This window comes from Oryx dammah, unplaced genomic scaffold (genome assembly GCF_014754425.2).
Source record: "Oryx dammah isolate SB20612 unplaced genomic scaffold, SCBI_Odam_1.1 HiC_scaffold_5, whole genome shotgun sequence".
Lineage (NCBI taxonomy): Eukaryota > Metazoa > Chordata > Mammalia > Artiodactyla > Bovidae > Oryx > Oryx dammah.
Window position 1 is genome coordinate 98745516 of NW_024070189.1, and position 23784 is coordinate 98769299.

Sequence of the window (23784 nt, forward strand, 5' to 3'; positions counted from 1 at the left end):
TATTCAAAAGCAGAGACATTACTTTGCTGACTAAGGTCTGTCTAGTCAAGGCTATGGTTTTTCCAGTAGTCATGTATGGATGTGAGAGTTGGACTGTGAAGCAGGCTGAGCGCCGAAGAATTGATGCTTTTGAACTGTGGTTTTGGAGAAGACTCTTGAGAGTCCCTTGGACTGCAAGGAGATCCAACCAGTCCATTCTGAAGGAGATCAGCCCTGGGATTTCTTTGGAAGGAATGATGCCAAAGGTGAAGCTCCAGTATTTTGGCCACCTCATGCGAAGAGTTGACTCATTGGAAAAGACTCTGATGCTGGGAGGGATTGGGGGCAGGAGAAGGGGATGACCGAGGATGAGATGGCAGGATGGCATCACCGACTCGATGGACGCGAGTCTGAGTGAACTCCAGGAGTTGGTGATGGACAGGGAGGCCTGGCGTGCTGTGATTCATGGGGTCACAAAGAGTCAGACACGACTGAGCGACTGAACTGAACTGAACTGAATATCCACATGTAAAACTTTGCTTTTTCCCAGTTGGAAGAGATGTCTCTTGCCCTGTTAGGTGTGACTCACCTGTCTGTGCTTCATTACCTACGCAGGTGTGCACACTAGAATTTAAAATTCTAATAAATTTTTAAAAATGTAATTGAAAATAAACTGTGCCCATTAAACTATGTGAATTGAAGAATTTTAAAAGCCATAAAAATTTACAGTTTATACTGCCTGATTCTATTTATGTGTAATCCAAGAAGGTATGCAATAAGTTTGTCTGCTATATTATGTAATGGTTGACCTCCCCTGGTGGCTCAGCAGTAAAGAATCCACCTGCCAGTACAAGAGATGAGGATTTGATCTCTGGGTCAGGAAGATCCCCTGGAGAAGGAAATGGCATCCCACTCCAGTATTCTTGTCTGGGAAGTCCCATGGAGAGGAGAACCTGGCCATCTACAGTCCACAGGGTTGCAAAAGAGTCAGAAACAACTTTAGCAACTAAACAACAACAACATGTAATTGTTATAAATGTAATCCCCAAAGTTCCTCTTTGTTTACTTCTGAAGGTGATACAAAAAAATAAACCTATTTTCTGAGGGATGATATGAGAAAATGGTAAGAATACTTGTATAGCCTAAGGAATACATTTAAGGGTAAGAGATATATGTGTATGTGTGTTAATTATTTGTATATACTTTATGTTAAACACACACACACATACATGTCCACGCACATAGACACAGAAATAATCTCATTTATTATGCTGAGAATAATCTTTACAGAAAATTAAAGAGTAAAGGCATGAAAATAATGAATGTTTTTATTAACATGGAATTTAAGGAATGCAGAAATTCAGACAAAACATTTTAAATGGAATGTGAGACATTACTTTTGATATGAACTACTTTTCTTATCATAAGTAATCAAAATATAACCACATTTATATAATGCAATGCAGAATTCAACGAACCAGCAAATACGAGGTGGGGTTCCAACACACACACACACACACACACACACACAATCTTTATCCAGGGAAAAGTAGATGACTGAATTGAGAAGTTTAAACTCAATAACACATTACACTAATTGCTTTAAAATTTAAGATCAGCCACTGATATTCCTTACATTGGGCTGAATAAAATACATCTGCTAAAACTGAGACCAATCTGGACAGTCCAAGGAAGAAGGTATTACCTTCCTAGATGACTTTCTAGGGTCATCTGCATTCCTTGTGTTATAGCCCCTCTTCCATCCTCAAGGCTAGCATCACACATCTTCAGATCTCTCTCTGACTCCAGTTCTTCCTCTTCTCTCCTCTGCATTTAGATAATCACTGCCATTGCTTATAGCAACATGGGTAATCCAAGTTAATCTTCTCATTTTAAGGATAATGATTAGCTAATTAATTTTATCAGCTAGCTCTATTCTTTTTGATGTAAGTTAACATACTCAAAAATTTGAAAAAACATCAGAAAATAAATACCTCTGAGTTCTATTTGTAGAATGGAGAACGAACGGCATACACTACTATTGATATTTTACAGAATAAATTTCTCCAAATTTAAGCAGATAATCCCGATAATGTGCTAAGGTAGGATATGGTACTTAAAATATGGAAATATATGTCTTATAACTTAGAGACATTATAATGAGGGGATAAATGACAGCTATTAACTTCAGATATACATATGAAATTCCTAATGGTTTTAGCAGAAGAGTCAGGAAACCAGGGTGTGCATTGCCCAATACTTTACAGTAAACAAAGAGAGGTGTCCCTTTATAAACAGAGAAATAAAACTTTTATGAGAGTATCATGGGCTGTGTCCTTACAAAAAGTCAATGCATTGACCATCCAAGGGATCCATTCAAGACAATTGCCTCAGTATCACTTGTTGGAGAGAACTTAACACTGGTATTGGGATAACACTGGCTTTGGGAGTTTAGACCCCTGGCAGGAGAGAAGTTAATGGAGAATTAATAAAAGCTGAATTCACCCCTCTCGTAACTTGGTCTCCTGGGAACAGAGAATCAGCAGGAATAAAAAAGGATCCTTTTTGTCCAGACCAAGTACCACAGGGAAATCATGTGTTTACGGTCACTGTATTAATAACAAGAGGGGAATATACTTAATGTGTAGACAGAGAGAACTGTTAAATAGCTCCTCTGTTGCATCCCCAAGCTTGTACAACCTGGGCATGGAGGAGACAAGCTTTTGCTTTCGGAATCCAAAGTCTGAGTAAAGAACCAACACTTGACCCTCCACGTGCTGTCTTATCTGTAGGCAGAGCTTCGGTCTCCATCAACCATCCAGGAAGGGATTCAGACTTCCACACAAGGACCTTCCTCTCAGTTTCCATGCAGGTGAGTCAAAGCAGCCAAAAGACACTGCAGAAAAGTACCAGATAAAATAAAATTCAAAAATGTTTGCATGACGTCACCTGAGAACGAACACAGCCGAACTCAGAGCTTGTCAATCACTGGTGTCATTCTCTTGCTTAAAATATCAATGCAAACCAGAAGACTAAAAAGAGAAGTAAAATAAATATATAAATAATAAAAAGAGAAGTGTAGACACTGAAATCGGCAAACAAAACGATAGGAATGAAGGTCCAACTAGAAGAGGGATGAAAGGCATAAAGTGCTTCCAGTAAAAGTAGAACAGGTCCAAATATCTTATTAATTAACTGGGGTAAAGAAATTGGGTGTTAGCTATGGAAAGCTATAAAATGAAATGAAGGCATTTCTTTCCAACTTAAAGATGGGATTTTTTTTTTTTTCTTACCAACTGACCATTTAGTTTTTTTATTAGGTATAGATGCATTTGAGGGGAATTGCGAATCGATATAAATTTTGTGTTGTCAAATCTAGCAATCAGATATGTTTTCTCCATCGCTAGTATATCATTGCTACAGAAATCTATGGTAATGAATTTCAAACTCTGTCTCTAACTGTGGATGATTTTGTCCCCCACAGTAATGTCCAGAACCTTGTGTGGCTGTGACACACTGAGGGCTCAATAAAGGTCAGGGTTTCTGTGAACATCCAACAATGCATAGGACAGACCCCCACCCCAAATAATATGGTCCAGAATGTCAACTGTGACAACACTGAATAACCCAGAATTAAGGAATACCTGCATTTTGACTACTTATTGCTCTCTTCAATTTTTTCCCTAAAATGTTAACACTTCACATATCTGTCAGAAAAACCAGAGCATACTCCTGGGCTAATAAAAAGTTCTCAGCCCTAATTCAACAGATTTTTTTATCCCCCCCACAGGAGAATGATATGAGAGAGGTTCCATCTTGCTTTCCTAAATCATATCTTGAATTACAGCAAAACTTTATATATTTGATCACCATTTTGATTTACCTATTATTATCATATAGTCATATTATATGCCCATTTTTCTACAGTAAACAGACTTTCAAATAATTTTTATAAATGCTTGTATTTCAGTTGGCTTTTGGAGCATATTTAGGGCCACAAATTAACCAAAAAAGTTTTCAGCTATATATGTCTATTTTCTTACCTCTGAGTTCCTTGCTTTATTTAAGATGGTTAACTCACTCATAATTTCATACAGAGATTTCAAGCTGTCCACTCATAATGTGTTTATTACTTTTACACTGAGGTCATAATCTCTCTGATTTTTTGTAAGATGTTTTAAGGAGGAACAACTTCATATTTTTGTAAGATAGACCTTTAAGTCAGTTTTTATCAATAATTCCATCTTTCCAAATAAAGTGAAATACAACCTTGCCATATGTTAAACATCCAAATATAATGAGACCTATTCCTGATTCATTCAACAGTAATAACTGAGTATGTGTTACCTGCTAGAAAATTTTATGAACATAATACATTATATTATTTTATCTTTAGGCTATTGTTAATGTAATTAATCCATGTTGATGTCATAAATTATTGCTATTATATCTTTTATTCAGTTAGCTTTCTAAACTTCATTTAATTCTGTTTATTACACTTGTTTCAGTGTTGTTCTATTTAGCCTGGTTTCATACACCTCGTCATATTTTTACTTCCTAACTTTTCATAATTTTTGTACAAGCAAACATCTATTCACATAATTTGTTAAAATACAAAGGTGAGCAAAACAGGTGAGGTCTCTTCTTGTTTGGATCTTGCACTATGATTAGGAAGACAGAGTACAGTGAAAGAAATGTGTGCAGAATACAGTGTCCTCAGATGACTGATATGAGGGACATTACTCAGTGATAAGTATGGAATTCTCACAATGCAGGTAGGTCTTATGAGTATGGACCTCACGGATAATTGATGTTTGGACAAAAATCAGAACTAAGACTAGAGTGAGCCCATAGGATCTATCAGAAAAATGATCAAAACCCAAGAATAACAGAGAGATGATGCCACATATGAAAAAGCACTAAAGAGGCTTTTTGTCTACTATTGAACCATATATAAACAGTTATTCAAACAGATATGAAACAGGCAGAGGGAAAATAAGTTTTACAGCTTGATATTAAAAATGGTCTAAATTCAATCCATATTCATTGTCCTTTGTACTTCCTTTTGTGAAGTGCTGTCTTAGTCCTTTTATTCATTTTTGGGCAATTCAATCTGCAAATGTTTCATATCATAAAGATACCACTACTTTATCATTTGGATAAATTTATATTTGATGTTTTAATTATTTTCCCAGGCATCAAGGCAATAGAACAGTACGTGAAATATCACCAGAACCAAAGATGCTTTTCTTTACCAGTCTCTCAGGGACCATTTGAGCTTATTAAGTCTTTATTTCCTCTTGTGTCCATTTGATTTTTCTCTCCCCCTCACATCCCTCTCTGTATCTAGATGTATACATATATCTTAAAATCCAGTTTTCAAGAAAAGATATAGATATATACATACATATATGTATTTTTTTCTGTGACACAGTGGTAAAGAGTCAGAATGCCATTGTAGGAGATATAAGAGACTCGGGTTCGATCCCTGGGTCAGGAAGATCCCCTGGGGAGGGAATGGCAATCCACTCCAGTGTTCCTGCCTAGGAAATCCCATGGACAGAGGAGCCTGGCGGGCTACAGTCCATGAAGTTGCAATGAGTCAGCCAGGACTGAGCATGCATGCACAATGTATACATATACATTGAACAAATTTTAATGTGTCTTTAATACAAGGCCAGACCAAAGTTGAGTCCCAAGTTTATTGATTCCTGGGAAATTTACAAACTGGAATTTTTGGATACCATTTTACATGATCAGATCTGATCAACTTGAGTTGTATCAAACTTTAACTTAATCAGGGTAGTTAAGGGGGAGGGGTGAAAAGGATTTAGGAGTAACATAGCTTAGGTAGTGAGAGGGTAACAGACAGGAAGGCCAGGGTTCTCCAAATGGAGGAAATAGGCTGCAAGTGTCAGACATTTTTTTCTCTCTCCCTTAGGCGGGAGGAGGAAACAAACTACAAGTTTCAGGTTTTTTTCTTTTCTTTTTTTTTCTTTTAGAATTCTGTGTTGCCATGAAGATACCTGGTTCCACCTGAACTTAACTTTTCTCAAAACTTTAGCTAACCAACGTGTTTTTCTTATGGAAATGTTTTTCTTAAGCTTTGTTGATGAAACTATGTATTTGTGTTGGAATTTGACTTTCTTCAAAATGGTTCCACCTCAGACTAACTTTTTTTCTTTTCTCAAACCTTGGGCTGATAATAGCTCAACAAACCAGTATTCATATCATTTATTTTATGGCTGGGGGATGACACACTTCTTGCCATCCTATCTCAAAAATGCATATTGTGGGAGAAGGCCCTGGTGAAACTCTGTCAACCTTGAGATGTCTCTCTTGTCTGATTCATAGCTTTCTAACAGACATAAGACATCCGACTAAAGACTAGCAGGGGGGCACTCTTTCTGCCCCCTTCTGATGTCTATGTCAGAAGTTTTCTCTCTTTTGTACTTTAATAAAACTTTATTACACAAAAGCTCTGAGCGATCAAGCCTCGTCACTGGCCCTGGATTGAATTCTTCTCCTCCAGAGGCCAACACTCCCTGCGTCTTTCACTGCTCAGCAACAGCCTTTAAGTAGCCAGTGCCTACTGTGTGTATGTGTGTTCTTGCCATGTATCATGTGAGCAGTGCTCACAGCAGGGATAATAAGCTCACAGATTTCAAGGTGACTCATATACAGAAGCCAGAACTCAATCAATAAAAGAGAGTCATTTAAACATACAGGACACGTTTGCAACAATTTCAAAATGTGCTAGAGGAACATAACATAGTGTGGATGAGGGTCTCCTTGTGACTTGAAGTTTCAGCAGCATCCTGATATGGCCTCTCCTCACACTTCATCTTGTGCACTAACCTCCCCAAATTGGCTTCTTCTTCTTTTTTTTTTTTTTTTAACTCGAACATGTTAAACAAGCACCTTCCCCAGGGCTTTTACACCAGGGCTGTTGCACCAATGTTCACTTCCAGGCACACATTTCTCCTCCTGGTAAGTTCAGTGTTCCTTCTCTCTCTTCCTTGAGGTCTCTATTCAAATGTCATTTTATTTGCGTGTCTTACCTGAAGAGTCATGAGAAATTGTATCCCCTCTCTTATCTTTACTTTATAACTCTTTTCAGATTTCTTCATAGCAGGAGTCATTGTATGAAAAGCAATATATATTAACACATATGTAGCCAAATTTCATATATATATATATATATATATATATATATATATAGCTTATATTTTCTTTGTGTTTAGATTCTTACAGCTTTTGTAGAACCCCATACTCATCACCTGGACAGCACCTGAAACACTGGCATTATTCAACTTCTATTACCCAAATGAACTGAAAAATTTCTCATTAAATATTTAGAATATATAATAGCCTGCAAAAAAAAATCTACACGTGAGATAACTTTGTGAATTCGAGCTGACACAAGGAATTCCATAAAGGGGAAAATCCATTAGAAACATGCTGAACTTAGGCAAAAAATTTTTTTGCTTAAGTAAAATATAAACAATAGTTTTTCAACAATGTGAGCAATGTCTGTTTTTGTAAAAATAGACATGTTATTTTCTCCTTTCCAGTAGTCATCTCCACCACATGAGACCAATAAACTTGACAAATGTTTCAGAATTTCTTCTTCTGGGACTTTCAGAGGAATCAGAACTCCAGCCCCTTATATATGGGCTTTTCCTCCTCATGTACCTGATTACTGTGTTTGGAAACCTGCTCATCATCCTGGCTGTCAGCTCGGACTCCCACCTCCACACCCCCATGTACTTCTTCCTCTCCAACCTGTCCTTTGTAGACATCTGCTTCACCTCCACCACTGTCCCAAAGATGCTGTGGAACATTCAGACTCAGAGCCTAGTTATAACCTATGAAGGCTGCATCATCCAGATGTATTTTTTCACACTGTTTGTAGTTTTGGATGACTTCCTCCTGACTGTGATGGCCTATGACCGGTTTGTGGCCATCTGTCACCCCCTGCACTACACAGTCATCATGAATGCCTGGCTCTGTGCACTGCTGGTTCTGGTGTCCTGGATCATCAGTATCTTGGATTCCTTCTTACAAACCTTAATGGTGTCAAAGCTGTCCTTCTGTGGAGTGGTGATAATCCCTCACTATTTCTGTGAACTCAAAGAGTTGGTTCAAGTTGCCTGTTCTGAGACCCTTCTTAATGACACCATGCTATATTTTTCAGCTGTCTTGCTGGGAGGTTCACCCTTAGCTGGTATTGTTTACTCTTACTCTAGGATAGTTTCCTGCATACATAGAATTTCATCATCTCAGGGGAAGTATAAGGCATTTTCCACCTGTGCATCTCACCTCTCAGTGGTCTCTTTATTTTATTGTACATGCTTAGGAGTGTATATTTACCCTGCTAATGCCCATAGATCACACTCAAGTGCAACGGCCTCAGTGATGTACACTGTGGTCACACCCATGCTGAACCCTTTCATCTATAGTCTGAGGAACAAAGACATAAAGAAGGCTCTGACAGCATTCTTTAGGACTGCAGCTATAAAAAGAAGCCAATTGTTCTGAGCTGAAGGAGGCAGCATGATTGAAAGTTTTAAAGACTGAATGAACCAGTGAATATGCTTATAACTTTTATGGTTTCTTTTTGAAAAATTACTGGTTTGAATCTTATGTTTTCAGAGAGTAGGGAAAACCTTCCTCTCAAACTAATTATGACAATACTTTGGTAAAATTAAAGGTTATAAACAAAACAATTATATTTTCTCTCTATCTGACTCCTCCAAAAATTGGAAATTCTTAGGTTTCCAGTAAGTTTACTAAATGAGTTAGGAAGGTTATTTCACGGGTACAAAAATCTCAAGAAATTTTTGAGACCTTAAAAAGGGATGAATTCACCTAGATTTGTTAGGCAAAATCTGTGATAAGCCTTTGATGTTAGTTTCCCAGCCCTGTTTTATTTTAAAAGTTCAGTCTGAGACTCTATAAATGTTTCAGCAAAATAAAAAGTCTATAATCAATTATGGTTATATAAATTATCAGACCAAAATTAGTGAGAACAGACCTATTTGGCAAACAGACTAGCCTTAATTTGGTTATATTTTATAAAAATGAGGGTAACTTTAGGGAGAAAAAAATATTTCAAAAAATGTTAAATCCCAGTTTGTTAATGGAAGTCTGCATCTAGTAAGACTCTGACCTAATGCTTTTGTCAAAATATAAAAGAAGACCTGAAGCTTGAAATAAACATGTAGTTCTGTACTGTAAGTCAGAGGCTACATCATAGTCCACTGACACCCTCACCCCTTCCAGGCTGATTCCCTGGCTGCTGGAGCTGGACTCCAGCAATTGGCCCTGAGAAAATTTACTTAAAAAAAAAAAAAGTATAGTCATATTCATGTCATTGTGATATTACTAGATGGGATCCCCTCATCAGGCCAATTAATAATGCCTGCTCTGACTCTGGCCATAAGTTTGAGCTTTCTTCTATAACTCAAGCTCAATCAGAGCAACAAGAAAAGTTTCAGCAAAGGAGGATAAATCTCCCACAATTATGGGATGGATTTATATAGATAACACCAGGCTATGGTAATTTAGGCTTAAAGTCTCCTCTGTGTTGGAAACAATTAAATCATACTAAGGACGATCAATCTAGCAACACTAGAAAACTGGGCTATGTACCTTATAGGCAGTGCTAATATTGCAGCCATGAAATTAAAAGATGCTTACTCCTTGGAAGAAAAGTTATGAGCAACCTAGATAGTATATTCAAAAGCAGAGACATAACTTTGCCAACTAAGGTCTGTCTAATCAAGGCTATGGTTTTTCCAGTGGTCATGTATGGATGTGAGATTTGGACTGTGAAGAAGGCTGAGCACCGAAGAATTGATGCTTTTGAACTGTGGTGTTGGAGAAGACTCTTAAGAGTCCCTTGGACTGCAAGGAGATCCAACCCGTCCATTCTGAAGGAGATCAGCCTGGGATTTCTTTGGAAGGAATGATGCTAAAGCTGAAGCTCCAGTACTTTGGCCACCTCATGCGAAGAGTTGACTCATTGGAAAAGACTCTGATGCTGGATTGGGGGCAGGAAAAGGGGACGACCGAGGATGAGATGGCTGGATGGCATCACTGACTCGATGGACGTGAATCTGAGAGAACTCTGGGAGTTGGTGATGGACAGGGAGGCCTGGCGTGCTGCGATTCATGGGGTCGCAAAGAGTCAGACACGACTGAGTGACTGAACTAAACTGAACTGAATATATAATTTCCCTGGAAGATAAAGATTCTACAGAGCAGACTAAGTCAGATGACCTGAGATATACTGGGCTACATCTAATAGAAGCTCTTAAGTCTTACTTGTGACTTTAGTAATACTGCTGGCTATGTTATTTGTATTTCACTCGTTTTATAAAATTGCTATTTCTTACACTGTCAAATGTGTGTCTGAGGCCTCTAATATAATATATAGTCCCATATGAGATCGATGATGGTAACAGTGTAACTCTAGATATGGGAAAAAGCAACAAGAGGGAATATTTTCCTGGACCAAGAGGCTAGTAAGACAGGTGGTCCAGAGAATTTTGGATACTGTTTTATGGCCTAGTCGAGTAACAGCACATTGAGTGGCCTGTCAACAAAATCTTTGCCAAACCTGAGAATGGACATTCTCAGCACCATAGGATAAAATGGTCATGAGATGCTCCCCTCAAAATCATGGTCAAGTTTATGAACAAAAAGGGGCTCTGCCAACTGAAGACTGACACTTGCCATCTACATCTACAAAGATCAAATCATGGCCATTGCAACTGTTGACTTTCAACGCCCTTCAAAGGAGTTCAGGGTGAAAATCAGGAATGAGGCACTCTGTGCTCTGGAAAAAACTGGCAGAACAGGCCTTCAGATAGTTAGATCTTTTCAGGAGAAGATTTTATGAGGCCCAGTTCTTGCATCTTCTCATATCTAGAGAAACTGACTTAATTTATGGTGAAATCTGCTTTGGCTGTTAAGGAAAAGTTTACAATTAAAAAGTCAAAATAGAGTAGCTATGGTTCAGATATCCTGGGAAATAACTAGGTGATGCTATGGGTGTACTTTCAGATTAGACCTTGTATTGCTAGATACTTGAGTTTTCTGAGTCGTGTCAGGCTTGGATGCCACCATTCTCAAAACAATGTCTGCTGGAAGCTAGTAACTGCAACCTTTTTATAAAACTAGGCAACTGGCTACCTGGCTACAAGTCTCCCTGAAGTGCCAGGTCCAGACTGGTTTCAGGCCTATTCTTCTAAAAGAAATGAGATTTATTTTGTCTACTAAATTCCAGTTATCACTCCTGCAACTACTTTTAATTGGGTCTGTTATACCAAAATGGCAGACCAAGGGATTGAGATTTTAATCATACAAGACTCAGATCTAGAACTTGGAACTCAGAAATACTTTCAATTCAGTGTCTATATTCCAAGCTGCAGCAGTCCTATGCTCCATTTTGACAGGAAGTTATCACAGTCATAGCTGCCTAGTTCCCTAAATTAAAAATGAGTAGAACTCTGTGGGGCTCTGGAGTAGAAATCTGTTCTGTGTTCTCCATTTCTTGTCTGTAGGATATAGGCTTCATTCAGTTTCCTTGACCTTCCCTGAGTTCCAAAGGGTGGATTCAAACAATTGCTAATCAGGGAAGGGAGGGCATACAGAAACAGGAGAAACAATCAAAGGTTGGAACAGCCTCCAGACAGAGTCCTGGTTCCTGCTCAAAGAAATATGCATAACAATGTCTTTGAGTCCCCACCCAGGTGGAGGATGGTAACCTCAGACTGAGCACAAGATTACTGGAGCACAGCTCTGTTGCCTCAGCACCAACCAATCAAAAAGGGTCACAAACCCTGCAACCCTCACCCCAAATGTTGCCTTCTGTTTCTGGAGACCAGAGATAACCATCCTGTTAGGTCTCCTGTTTGGCCCCTGTCTATTTCATCCCTGAGAGGGGCCAACAGTTTCAAACTAAATTGCTGTTATTATAAGGGTGAATGCTGGTTTCAGGAAAAAAAAAAAAATACCTTGACTTAGATCTGATAGAGAGAGACTTCTGCTCTGCTAGGCAGGCATACGCCCATCTACAGCAGGAAGAAATTACAGAAAAAAGCTACCTCCACCCCAATTCCCAAGAAGTATCTTGAGTATGAAGTCTCTCAGGGGGGAGTTTTTAGGGGAAGCACACTGATTGAAACCGCCCACCCTGGCCAGGCACCATAGTAACCATTTGCATGAGTTGTTTTATGACAGGAGATCCTGATAAGGAATACGGAACTAATAAGCCACCATCAATGGAAGAGTTCGGGAAAGGTTGAAAGGAGACACCATGTGTCCACTTCCCAGAATCACTTTTGCTAGCATCCATCTTGGCTGAGTGATGTGTGTGCCACCAGGAAAGACTGAATTAGATTGGCAAAAGACCACCCGGAAACTAATCCCATCACCATAAAACCTGAAACTGGGAGCCACGCAGCAGAGCAGTTCTCCTGGGTTCCCTTTCCCTACTGCTCTCCACCCGGGTGCCCTTTCCCAATAAAACCTCTTGCTTTGTCAGCACATGTGTCTCCTTGGACAATTCATTTCCAAGTGTTAGACAAGAGCCCAGTTTTGGGCCCTGGAAGGGGTCTGCCTTCCTGCAACAATTTCCTTTAGGATGGACTGGTTGGATCTCCTTGCAGTCCAAGGGACTCTCAGAGTTTTCTCCAGCACCACAATTCAAAAGCATTTCTTTCATGCTCAGTCTTCTTTATTATGGTCCAATTCTCATATCGGTACATAACTACTGTGAAAACCATAGCTTTGGCTATATGGACCTTTGTTGGCAAAGTGATGTCTCTTCTTTCTAATACACTGTCTAGGTTTGTCATAGCTTTTCTTTCAAGGAGCAACCGTCTTTTAATTTCATGGCTGCAGTCAATATCCACAATAATTTTGGAGTCCAAGAAAATAAAATATGTCACTGTTTCTACTTTTCCCACATTTATTAGCCATGAAGTTGAGAGGGTAACAGGTAGGAAGGCTAGGTGGCCCCAAGTGGAGGAAATAAACGGCAAGTGGCAGATTTTTGTCCCCTTCTCTATACAAAATTAAAAGGAGGTTTCTTTTAAATTTTTTGTTGTTATGATAACACCTGGTTCCCCCTAAATTTAACTTTTCTCAAACCTAGAGCTAACCAATGCTTTTTTCTTATGGAAATGTTTTTCTTAAGCTATGTTAATGAACTATGTATTTGCCTTGGAATCTTCCTTTCTTCTAAAAGGTTCAGCCTAAGACACAAACCTTGAACAGAAAATGGCCCAACAAACCAGTATGCCTTACTCATGGAAATGTTCTCTTAAGCTATGCTAATGAAGCTATGTATTTGATTGGAAATCTGCCTTTCTTTAAGATTCATGCCAATTGTCTTATGGTGGGGATTACTCACCTTGTGCCAAAGTTATCTCAAAATGCATGCTATAGGAGAGGGGCCTGGTGCAACTCTTTCAGTTTTGAGGTGGTTCTTTATTTGATTAGCAACTTGCTAACAGATATATAACTCCTTGCTAAAAAAATAGCAAGAGGGGCACTCTTTCTGCCCCCTTCTGATACCTATGTCAGAAGCTTCCTCTGTCTCTTTTGTACTTTAATAAAACTTTGTTACACAGAAGCTTTGAGTGATCACCCCTCGTCTCTGGCCCCAGATCGAAATCCTCTCCTCTAGAGGTCACGAATCCCAGTGTAGCTCATGGCTCACAGCCAAACCTTTCAAAGTGATGGGACTGGATGCCATGATCTTAGTTTTTTGAATGTTGAGTTTTAAGCCAGCTTTTTCACTCTCCTCTTTCATCCTAATCAAGAAGTTCTCTAGTTCTTCTTCACTTTCTGCCATTAGAGTGGTATCATCTGCATATCTGAAGTTGTTATTTTTCCCTGTAATCTTGATTCCAGTTTGGGATTCATCCTGCCCAGCATTTCACATAATATTATTCTGCATATAAATAAGCAAGGTGACAATATATAGCCTTAAAGTACTCCTGTCCCAATTTTGAACCAGTCAGTTGTTTCATGTAATATTCTCACTGTTGCTTCTTGACCTGCATATAGATTTCTTAGAAGACAGGTCTGGCTGTCTGGTTTTCTCATCTCTGAGAATCTCCCAGTTTGTTGTGATCCACACAGTCAAAGGCTTTATCATAGTCAATGAAGCAGAAGAAGATATTTCTCTAGAATTCCTTTGCTTTTTCTGATTCAGCAGTTGTTGGCAACCTGATCTCTGGTTCCTCTGCCTTTTCTAAATCCAGCTTTTACCTTCCCTGGTTCAGAATCAGTTAAAAATTTGAGGTTTTACTCTCATTGTCCAGTAGGTGATGATATAGCAATTACAAATTTCTTCTGCCTGAACTGCCTCTGTTTATTGTTCTGCTCTTCCCACCTTCCATCGCTTCTATCAGAGGTGTCATCCTGAGACTTAGTTATTACTTCTTGTGTCTCTGGGATTGTTGGTACCTTGCTGCTGACAGTGTGGCTGGCATGTTGCCTGGTACTCTGGGTGGGTAGATTTTCTGATGCACCTGGGAACTCCTGGGACACAGGCTATGATGCCATAAGGGTAGAGTGATGGTAGGTGGTGGAGCTGGGGTTATAAGGGTACTATGGCATATTCCTGGTGGCTCAGATGGTAAAGAATGCATCTTCAGTGCAGGAGACCTAGGTTTGATCCCTAGATAGGGAAGATCCCCTGGAGAAGGAAATGGCTACCCACTCCAGTATTCTTGCCTGAAGAATTCCATGGAAAAAGGAGCCTGGTGGCTATAGGTCACAAAGAGTCAAACAGACTGAAGTGACTTAGCATGCACACACATGACATGTTCAGTGTGGTAAGATTCAACGACCACGGTCACTGCAGGTGTGGAAATAAGAGGAAGAGTCATGGAACCCTAGGTGACTACGGGAATGGGATCCCATGCCTCATGGCCACTTGTACTCACACCTAATTAGAGATGATGTAGGAGGCTCCCTACAGTGCATGAAATCCATGAACAAAATCCTGAAATTGATTTCTTTATGGTAAAATATAAATGGTAGCATTTCAGCAATGCAGTAATGCCAATTTATGTGGAAATAAGTCATGTTATTTTCCCCTTTTCTCATAGTCACCACCACCACATGGCACCAAGGAACCTAACAGCAGTTTCTTAATTTCTTCTTATGGGGTTTTCAGAGGAATCAGAACTGCAGACCCTCTTATTTATTATTTTTCTTTCTATGCACCTGATCAGTGTGTTTGGAAACCTACTCATTATCATTGCTGTCCAGTCAGACCCCCACCTCCACACCCCCATGTGCTTCTTCCTCTCCAACCTGTCCTTGGTAGACATCTGTTTCACCTCCACCACCATCCCAAAGATGCCGTGGAGCATCCAGACACGGAGCAAAGTAATCACCTATGAAGGCTATAGCACACACATTCATTTTTTTTCTTACTTTTTGCTGGACTGGATATCTTTCTCCCAACAATGATGGCTTTTAATCGATATGCAGCCATCTGTCACCCCCTGCACTACACGGTCATCATGACCGCCCGGCTCTATGGACTGCTGGTACTGGTGTCCTGGGTCATCAATGTCCTGGACTTCTTGTTATAAAACTTAATGGTATTGTGACTGACCTTATGTAACCTCTTAAAAATCTCACACTTTTTATGTGAACCCAGTCAGATGATCCAACTTGCCAGTTCTGCCACCTTTATCAATAACGTGGTGATGTAATCTGTAGCTGTTTCTGGCTGATGGTTCCTTCATGTGTATCCTTTACTCTTACTCTAAGGAAGTTTCTTTCATACACGGAATCTCATCAGCTCAGGGGAAGAATAAAGCATTTTTTACCTGTGCATCTCATCTCTCAGTTGTCTCCTTATTTTATTGTACAGGCTTAAGATATATCTTAGCTCTGCTGCTACTCACAGCTCAAACTCAAGTGCAACAGCCTCAGTGATGTACACTGTGGTCACACTTATGCTGAAACCCTTCATCTACAGTCTGAGAAATAGAAACCTAAAGAGGGGTCTAAACATGTTCTTTAGAAAGGTAAGTATAAAGGGTCCAGTTGTCCTAGGGCTTAAGGAGTACCTGTGATAGCAGAGGTCAAATTCTTAGCCAAATGTTGCCAATGTTTTGTCAGACTGTGAAGATAGATGTACCTCTACTATTTTTCTTGGAATTTATATTTTGATTTTGACCTCTTTATATTATTTAGATAATTCACTCTTAAGTTTTGTTACATCTATGAGGGCCAAGTTTTTTTTATTTTTTTCTTTCTAATTTCTCTTTGTGTGTTAATCACACAGTTGTGTCTGACTCTGAGGCTCCCTGGATTGTAGCCCACCATGCTCCTTTGTCCACGGGATTCTTCCAGCAAGAACACTGGAGTCATTTGCTATTTCCTTCTCCAGGGGATCTTCCTGACCCAGGGATCAAAACTGCATTGTCAGACAGATTCTTTACCACAGGGAAAGCCAACCTGAGGAAGTATACTATAAGTTTTTCTGCCTTGTTATGTAATTATTATAAAGGGAATGCCCAAACGTTTTGATTCTTTACTTCTGAAGGCCATGAAGAAAAGGGATGCTATGAGAAAATAAATTAAAACTGTAAAAATACTTGTATAGTCCAAAGAATACATTGAACAGTAAGGGGTCTGTATATTATCTGTATATATTTTATTTTAAAAAGCACACTCACACACAAACAGGTACATACACATCGGTTCTGTTCAGTCGCTCAGTCGTGTCCGACTCTTTGCGACTCCATGAATCACAGCACGCCAGGCCTCCCTGTCCATCACCATCTCCCAGAATTCATTCATACTCATGTCCATCGAGTCCGTGATGCCATCCAGCCATCTCATCCTCTGTCGTCCCCTTCTCCCCTGCCCCAATCCCTCCCAGCATCAGAGTCTTTTCCAATGAGTCAACTCTTCGCATGAGGTGGCCAAAGTACTGGAGCTTCAGCTTTAGCATCATTCCTTCCAAAGAAATCCCAGGGCTAATCTCCTTCAGAATGGACTGGTTGGATCTCCTTGAAGTCCAAGGGACTCTCAAGAGTCTTCTCCAACACCACAGTTCAAAAGCATCAATTCTTCGGTGCTCAGCCTTCTTCACAGTCCAACTCTCACATCCATACATGACTCCTGGAAAAACCATAGCCTTGACTAGAGGAACGTTAGTTGGCAAAGTAATATCTCTGCTTTTGAATATACTATCTAGGTTGCTCATAACTTTTATTCCAAGGAGTAAGCGTCTTTTAATTTCATGGCCGCAGTCAACATCTGCAGTGATTTTGGAGCCCCCCCCAAAATAAAGTCTGACACTGTTTCTACTGTTTCCCCATCTATTTCCCATGAAGCAATGGGACCGGATGCCATGATCTTTGTTTTCTGAATGTTGAGCTTTAAGCCAACTTTTTCACTCTCCTCTTTCACTTCCATCAAGAGGCTTTTTAGCTCTTCTTCACTTTCTGCCATAAGGGTGGTGTCATCTGCATATGTGAGGTTATTGATATTTCTCCTGGCAATCTTGATTCCAGCTTGTGCTTCTTCCAGTCCAGCGTTTCTCATGATGTACTCTGCATAGAAGTTAAATAAGCAGGGTGACAATATACAGCCTTGACGCACTTCTTTTCCTATTCGGAACCAGTCTGTTGGTCCATGTCCAGTTCTAACTGTTGCTTCCTGACCTGCATACAGATTTCTCAAGAGGCAGCTCAGGTGGTCTGGTATTCCCATCTTTTTCAGAATTTTCCACAGTTTATTGTGATCCACAAAGGCAAAGGCTTTGGCATAGTCAATAAAGAAGAAATAGATGTTTTCCTGGAACTCTCTTGCGTTTTCCATGATCCAGCGGATGTTGGCAATTTGATCTCTGGTTCCTCTGCCTTTTCTAAAACCAGCTTGAACATCAGGGAGTTCATGGTTCATGTATTGCTGAAGCCTGCCTTGGAGAATTTTGAGCATTACTTTACTAGCATGTGAGATGAGTGCAATTGTGCAGTAGTTTGAGCATTCTTTGGCATTGCCTTTTTTTGGGATTGGAATGAAAATGACCTTTTCCAGTCCTGTGGCCACTGCTGAGTGTTCCAAATTTGCTGGCATATTGAGTGCAGCACTTTCACAGCATCATCTTTCAGGATTTGAAACAGCTCAGCTGGAATTCCATCACCTCCACTAGCTTTGTTTGTAGTGATGCTTTCTAAAGCCCACTTGACTTCACACTCCAAGATGTCTGGCTCTAGATGAGTGATCACATCATCATGATTATCTGGGTCGTGAAGCTCTTTTTTGTACAGTTCTTCTGTGTATTCTTGCCACTTCTTAATATCTTCTGCTTCTGTTAGGTCCATACCATTTCTGTCCTTTATTGAGCCCATCTTTGCATGAAATGTTCCCTTGGTATCTCTAATTTTCTTGAAGAGATCTCTAGTCTTTCCCTTTTTGTTGTTTTCCTCTATTTCCTTGCACTGATCGCTGAAGAAGGCTTTCTTATCTCTTCTTGCTATTCTTTGGAACTCTGCATTCAGATGCTTATATCTTTCCTTTTCTCCTTTGCTTTTTGCCTCTCTTCTTTTCAGAGCTATTTGTAAGGCCTCCCCAGACAGCCATTTTGCTTTTTTGCATTTATTTCCCATGGGGATGGTCTTGATCCCTGTCTCCTGTACAATGTCACGAACCTCATTCCATAGTTCATCAGGCACTCTATCTATCAGATCTAGGCCCTTAAATCTATTTCTCACTTCCACTGTATAATCATAAGGGATTTGATTTAGGTCATACGTGAATGGTCTAGCAGTTTTCCCTACTTTCTTCAAATTGAGTCCGAATTTGGTAATAAGGATTTCATGATCTTAGCCACAGTCAGCTCCTGGTCTTGTTTTTGTTGGCTGTATAGAGCTTCTTCATCTTAGGCTACAAAGAATATAATCAATCTGATTTCGGTGTTGACCGTCTGGTGATGTCCATGTGTAGAGTCTTCTCTTGTGTTGTTGGAAGAGGGTGTTTGCTATGACCAGTGCATTTTCTTGTCAAAACTCTATTAGTCTTTGCCCTGCTTCATTCCGCATTCTAAGGCCAAATTTGCCTGTTAATCTAGGTGTTTCTTGACTTCCTACTTTTGCATTCCAGTCCCCTTAATGAAAAGGTCATCTTTTTGGGGTGTTAGTTCTAAAAGGTCTTGTAGGTCTTTATAAAACTGTTCAACTTCAGTTTCTTCAGCATTACTGGTTGGGGCATAGACTTAGATAACTGTGATATTGAATGGTTTGCCTTGGAGACTAACAGAGATCATTCTGTCATTTTTGAGATTGCATCCAAGTACTGCATTTCAGACTCTTTTGTTGACCATGATGGCTACTCCATTTCTTCTGAGGGATTCCTGCCTGCAATAGTAGATATAATGTTCATCTGAGTTAAATTCACCCATTCCAGTCCATTTTAGTTCGCTGATTCCTAGAATGTCCACTTTCACTCTTGCCATCTCGTCTGACCACTTCCAATTTGCCTTGATTCACGGACCTGACATTCCAGGTTCCTATGCAATATTGCTCTTTACAGCATCAGATCTTGCTTCTATCACCAATCACAATCACAACGGGGTATTGTTTTTGCTTTGGCTCCATCCCTTCATTCTTTCTGGAGTGATTTCTCCACTGATCTCCAGTAGCATACTGGGCACCTAATGACCTGGGGAGTTCCTCTTTTGGTATCCTATCATTTTGCCTTTTCATACTGTTCATGGGGTTCTCAAGGCAAGAATACTGAAGTGGCTTGCCATTCCCTTCTCCAGTGGACCACATTCTGTCAGACCTCTCCACCATTACCCACCCGTCTTGGGTTGCCCTGCAGGCATGGCTTGGTTTCACTGAGTTAGAGAAGGCTGTGGTCCTAGTGTGATTAGATTGACTAGTTTTCTGTGAGTATGGTTTCAGTGTGTCTGCTCTCTGATGCCCTCTTGCAACACCTGCCATCTTACTTGGGTTTCTCTTACCTTGGGCGTGGGGTATCTCTTCATGGCTGCTGCAGCAAGGCACAGCTGCTGCTCCTTACCTTGGACGAGGGGTATCTCCTTACTGCTGCCATTCCTGACCTTCAACGTAGGCTAGCTTCTCTAGGCCCTCCTGTGCCTGCGCAGCCACCGCTCCTCGGGGTGCTCCTCCCTGGCCTCGGGCTTGGGTGGTTCCTCTCAGCTGCCGCCCCTGGCCTCAGGCTCGGGGTGGCTCCTCAGGGTCACCGCCCCTGGCCTCAGACGTGGGGTAGCTCCTCCCGGCTACCGCCCTGACCTCAGACGCAGGGTGTCTCCTCCCGGCTGCCGCCTCTGACCTCGGACGCGGGGTAGCTCCTCTCGGCCACGCTTAAGTGTGCCGGCTCGTAGAGCCATATATATTACCATTTATTATATTATATTGAGAATAACATTTACAGAAAATGGAGAGTAATAAAATGAAAATAATGAATATCTTTATTAATATGGAATTTAAGTAATGTAGAAATCCAGATAATAACATTTGAAATAGAATATGAGACCTTATCTTTGATGTGAATTACTTTTCCTATCTTAACCCTTCAAAATAAAACTGCATTTACATTTATGTAACCAGTGTGTGCACACAGGCTTAGTCATGTCCTACTCTTTGTGACCTCAAGGACTGTAGCCTGCCAGGCTTCTCTGTCCATAGAATTCTCCAGGCAAGAATACTGGAATGGGTTGCCATTTTCTCTTCTAGGGGATCTTTCCAACCCAGAGACTGAACCCAAGTCTCCTGTGTCTTCTGCATTGGCAGGTGGATTCTTTACTACTGTGCCACCTGGGAAGCCCATAATTGAACCGGTAAATAAGACAAATATTTCAAATTGCTTCCAATTCTCTTCTTCAATGGGGTTGAAGTGGGGTTCCACTACAAAATACCTTTATCCAGGGGAAACTAGAGAACTGAATCGAGCTCTCTCTCAGTAACACATTGTTACACTAATGGCTTTAAAAATTAAAGCTCTAGAGATCAGATGTGGATATTCTTTGCATTGGATTAAACAGAAGATACCTGGGAGAGCTGAGACCCATCTGGACATGCCAGGGAGGAAGGCATTACCTTTCTAGATCACTATCTAGGGGCACATTCATGCCTTGGCTTATGGTCCTTCCATTTTGAAAGCCAGCATCATAGCATCTTCAAATCTATCTCTGACACCACTTTTTCATCTCTTTTCCACATATAGAGAACCATTGCCATTACTCATACCAATGAGCATAATTCAAGTTAATCTTCTCATCATAAAGATAACAATTTGCTAATTTATTTTATCATTTACCTTTATTTTTCTTTATGTAAGCTAAACCATTCAAAATTTGGGAGAATGGCACTGAAACATGTATAATATCACATAAGCAATGAATCACCAGTCTAGGTTTGATGCAGGATACAGGGTGCTTGGGGCTGGTGCACTGGGATGACCCAGAGGGATGGTATGGGGAGGGAAGTGGGAGGGGGTTCAGGATTGGGAACATGTGTACACCTTTGGCGGATTCATGTTGATGTATGACAAAACCAATACAATACTGTAGAGAAAAAAAAAAAAGAAAAAAAAAAGAAAAAAGAAGCAGAATATTAAATGTACCTGAGTCTCATTTCTAAAATGGGGACTGGAGGATATGCTGTACTATTGATACTTCACAGGATAAGCTTCTCTAAATTTAAACAGACAATCCATACAATGTGCTAAGATGGGTTAAAATATTTTATAATAAAGGGATAAATGACAACTATTTCCTTCAGATGTAAGTATGGAATTCTTAATGGTTTTAACTGAGCTTCCCAGGTGGTGCAATGGTGAAGAATCTGCCTGCCAATGCAGCAGACACAAGAGACATGAATTTGATCCCTGGGTTGGGAAGATTACCTAGAGTAGGGAATGGCAACCCATTCCAATATTCTGGCCTGGAAAATTCCATGGTCAGAGAAGCCCGGTGAGCCACAGTTTGTGGGTTCTCAAACAGCACACACACTGAGCGACTGCACACACACACACACACACACACACACACACACACGTGAGAAACCAAACAGGACACTGCCCAATGTTTTGCATTAAAGAAACAAAGCAGTCCCTCTTATAAAGAGGGAAATAAAATTTTGATAAGAATATTATGGGCTATGTCCTTACAAAATGTCAATGCACTGACTAGCAAAGAGAACTAGTCAAGACAGTTGCCTCAGTCTCACTTGTTGGAGAAAACTCGAAGTTGGGGTTGGGATAAGATGCTGGGAGTTTGGACTCTGGCAGGATTAGAGATAATGGAGAAGGATTAATAAAAACTGAATTTGCCAGGCTTATAACTTGGTCTCCTGGGAACAGAGAATGACTATGGAAAAAAAAAAAAAACAACTTTTTGTCCAGACCAAGTCCCACAGGGAATTCATGTGCCTGTGGGTCATTCATCAAGAGGGAAATGTACCCAATGAGCACAGGTAGAGAGTTGTAAATGCCTCCTCTGCTGCATCCCTGAGCTTGTACAGCCTGGGCGTGGAGTAGACTAACTGTTGCATTTGGAGTCCTAAGTCTGAGTAAAGAACCAATGCTTGACCCCTCCTTCCTGCTCTTTCATCTGAAGACAGAGCTTCAGTCTCCATCATCATCCACCCAAGATAAGGAGTCCTCTGTTCACAGTCCCATGCAGGTGAGTCTGAGACCTCAAAAGATACTGCTAAAAATGTTCAGATAAAATGAAATCCAAAAAATTTACATTAGAAACAACTCATCCTAACTCAGAGTCCAGAGACCACTATGGCTGTTTGCTTGGTTGATTAAAATATCTATATGTTTTATGATGCTGGAAAGAAAAGTGGACATTGAATTCAATAACAGTGTTCAGTGGAATAGAATGGAAGCCCAAACAGAAGAGGGATGAGAGGCATAAAATGTTTCCAGTAAAAGTAGAACTTATGCCCAATATTTTATTAACTAATTGGGGTGAAAGATATTGTGCATGTGTGCTTTCTAAGTTGGTTCAGTTTTGTTCAACTCTTTGCAGTCCTATGGATTGCAGACCACCAGGCTCCTCAGTCCATGGGATTTTCCAGGCAAGAATACTGGAGTGGGTTGCCTTTTCCTCCTCCAAGGGCTCTTCCTGACCCAGGGATCGAATCTCACATTTCCTGTATTGGCAGGGAGGTTCTTTACTACTAGTGCCACCTGGGAATTCCTAAAGATATCGGGTATTAGCTTTGGAGTGATGTAGAATGAATTGAAGGCATTCTTTTACGACTTTTACGGTGGGATTTTTTTTTTTTTTTTCTCACCAACTGGTTATTTGCCATTTAATTATTTTATTAGGTACAGATGTATTTGAGAGGAATTGTGAGTCTATATAAATTTTGTGTGGTCAAATCTAGCAATCATTTATATTATGTTTTCTGCATTTCTAGTATATCAATACTACAAAAATATAAGAAAGTGAAGTTCAAATTCTGGCTCTAATTGTGGATGACTTTGTCCCCCAGGGTACATCTAACAATGTCCAGAGTCTTTTATGACTGTGACATATTGAGGGCTCGATAAATGTCAGGGATGCTGTAAACATTCCACAATGCACAGGACAGACCCTCACCTCAAATAATGATCTGGTCCAGAATGTCAATTGTGCCAACTCTGGGGGAACTCTGAATTAAAGAACACCTGTATTTTGAAGTTATTGCTATCTTCATTTTTTTCCCTTGAAATGTTGTAACACTTTACATTTTCTGCCAGACAAGTCAGAGAGGACTCCTAGTTCAGAAGCAACTG

The 23784-nt window shown here is 40.2% G+C and overlaps 1 protein-coding gene across 1 annotated transcript; it reads left to right on the forward strand.

Moving 5' to 3' along the window:
* Positions 1-7438: 7438 nt before the first annotated feature.
* Positions 7439-8520, forward strand: LOC120864622 (olfactory receptor-like protein OLF4). The gene has a single exon (XM_040241653.1). It carries the CDS (start codon positions 7570-7572, stop codon positions 8518-8520), a length of 951 nt encoding a protein of 316 aa, XP_040097587.1. The 5' UTR covers positions 7439-7569.
* Positions 8521-23784: the final 15264 nt, after the last annotated feature.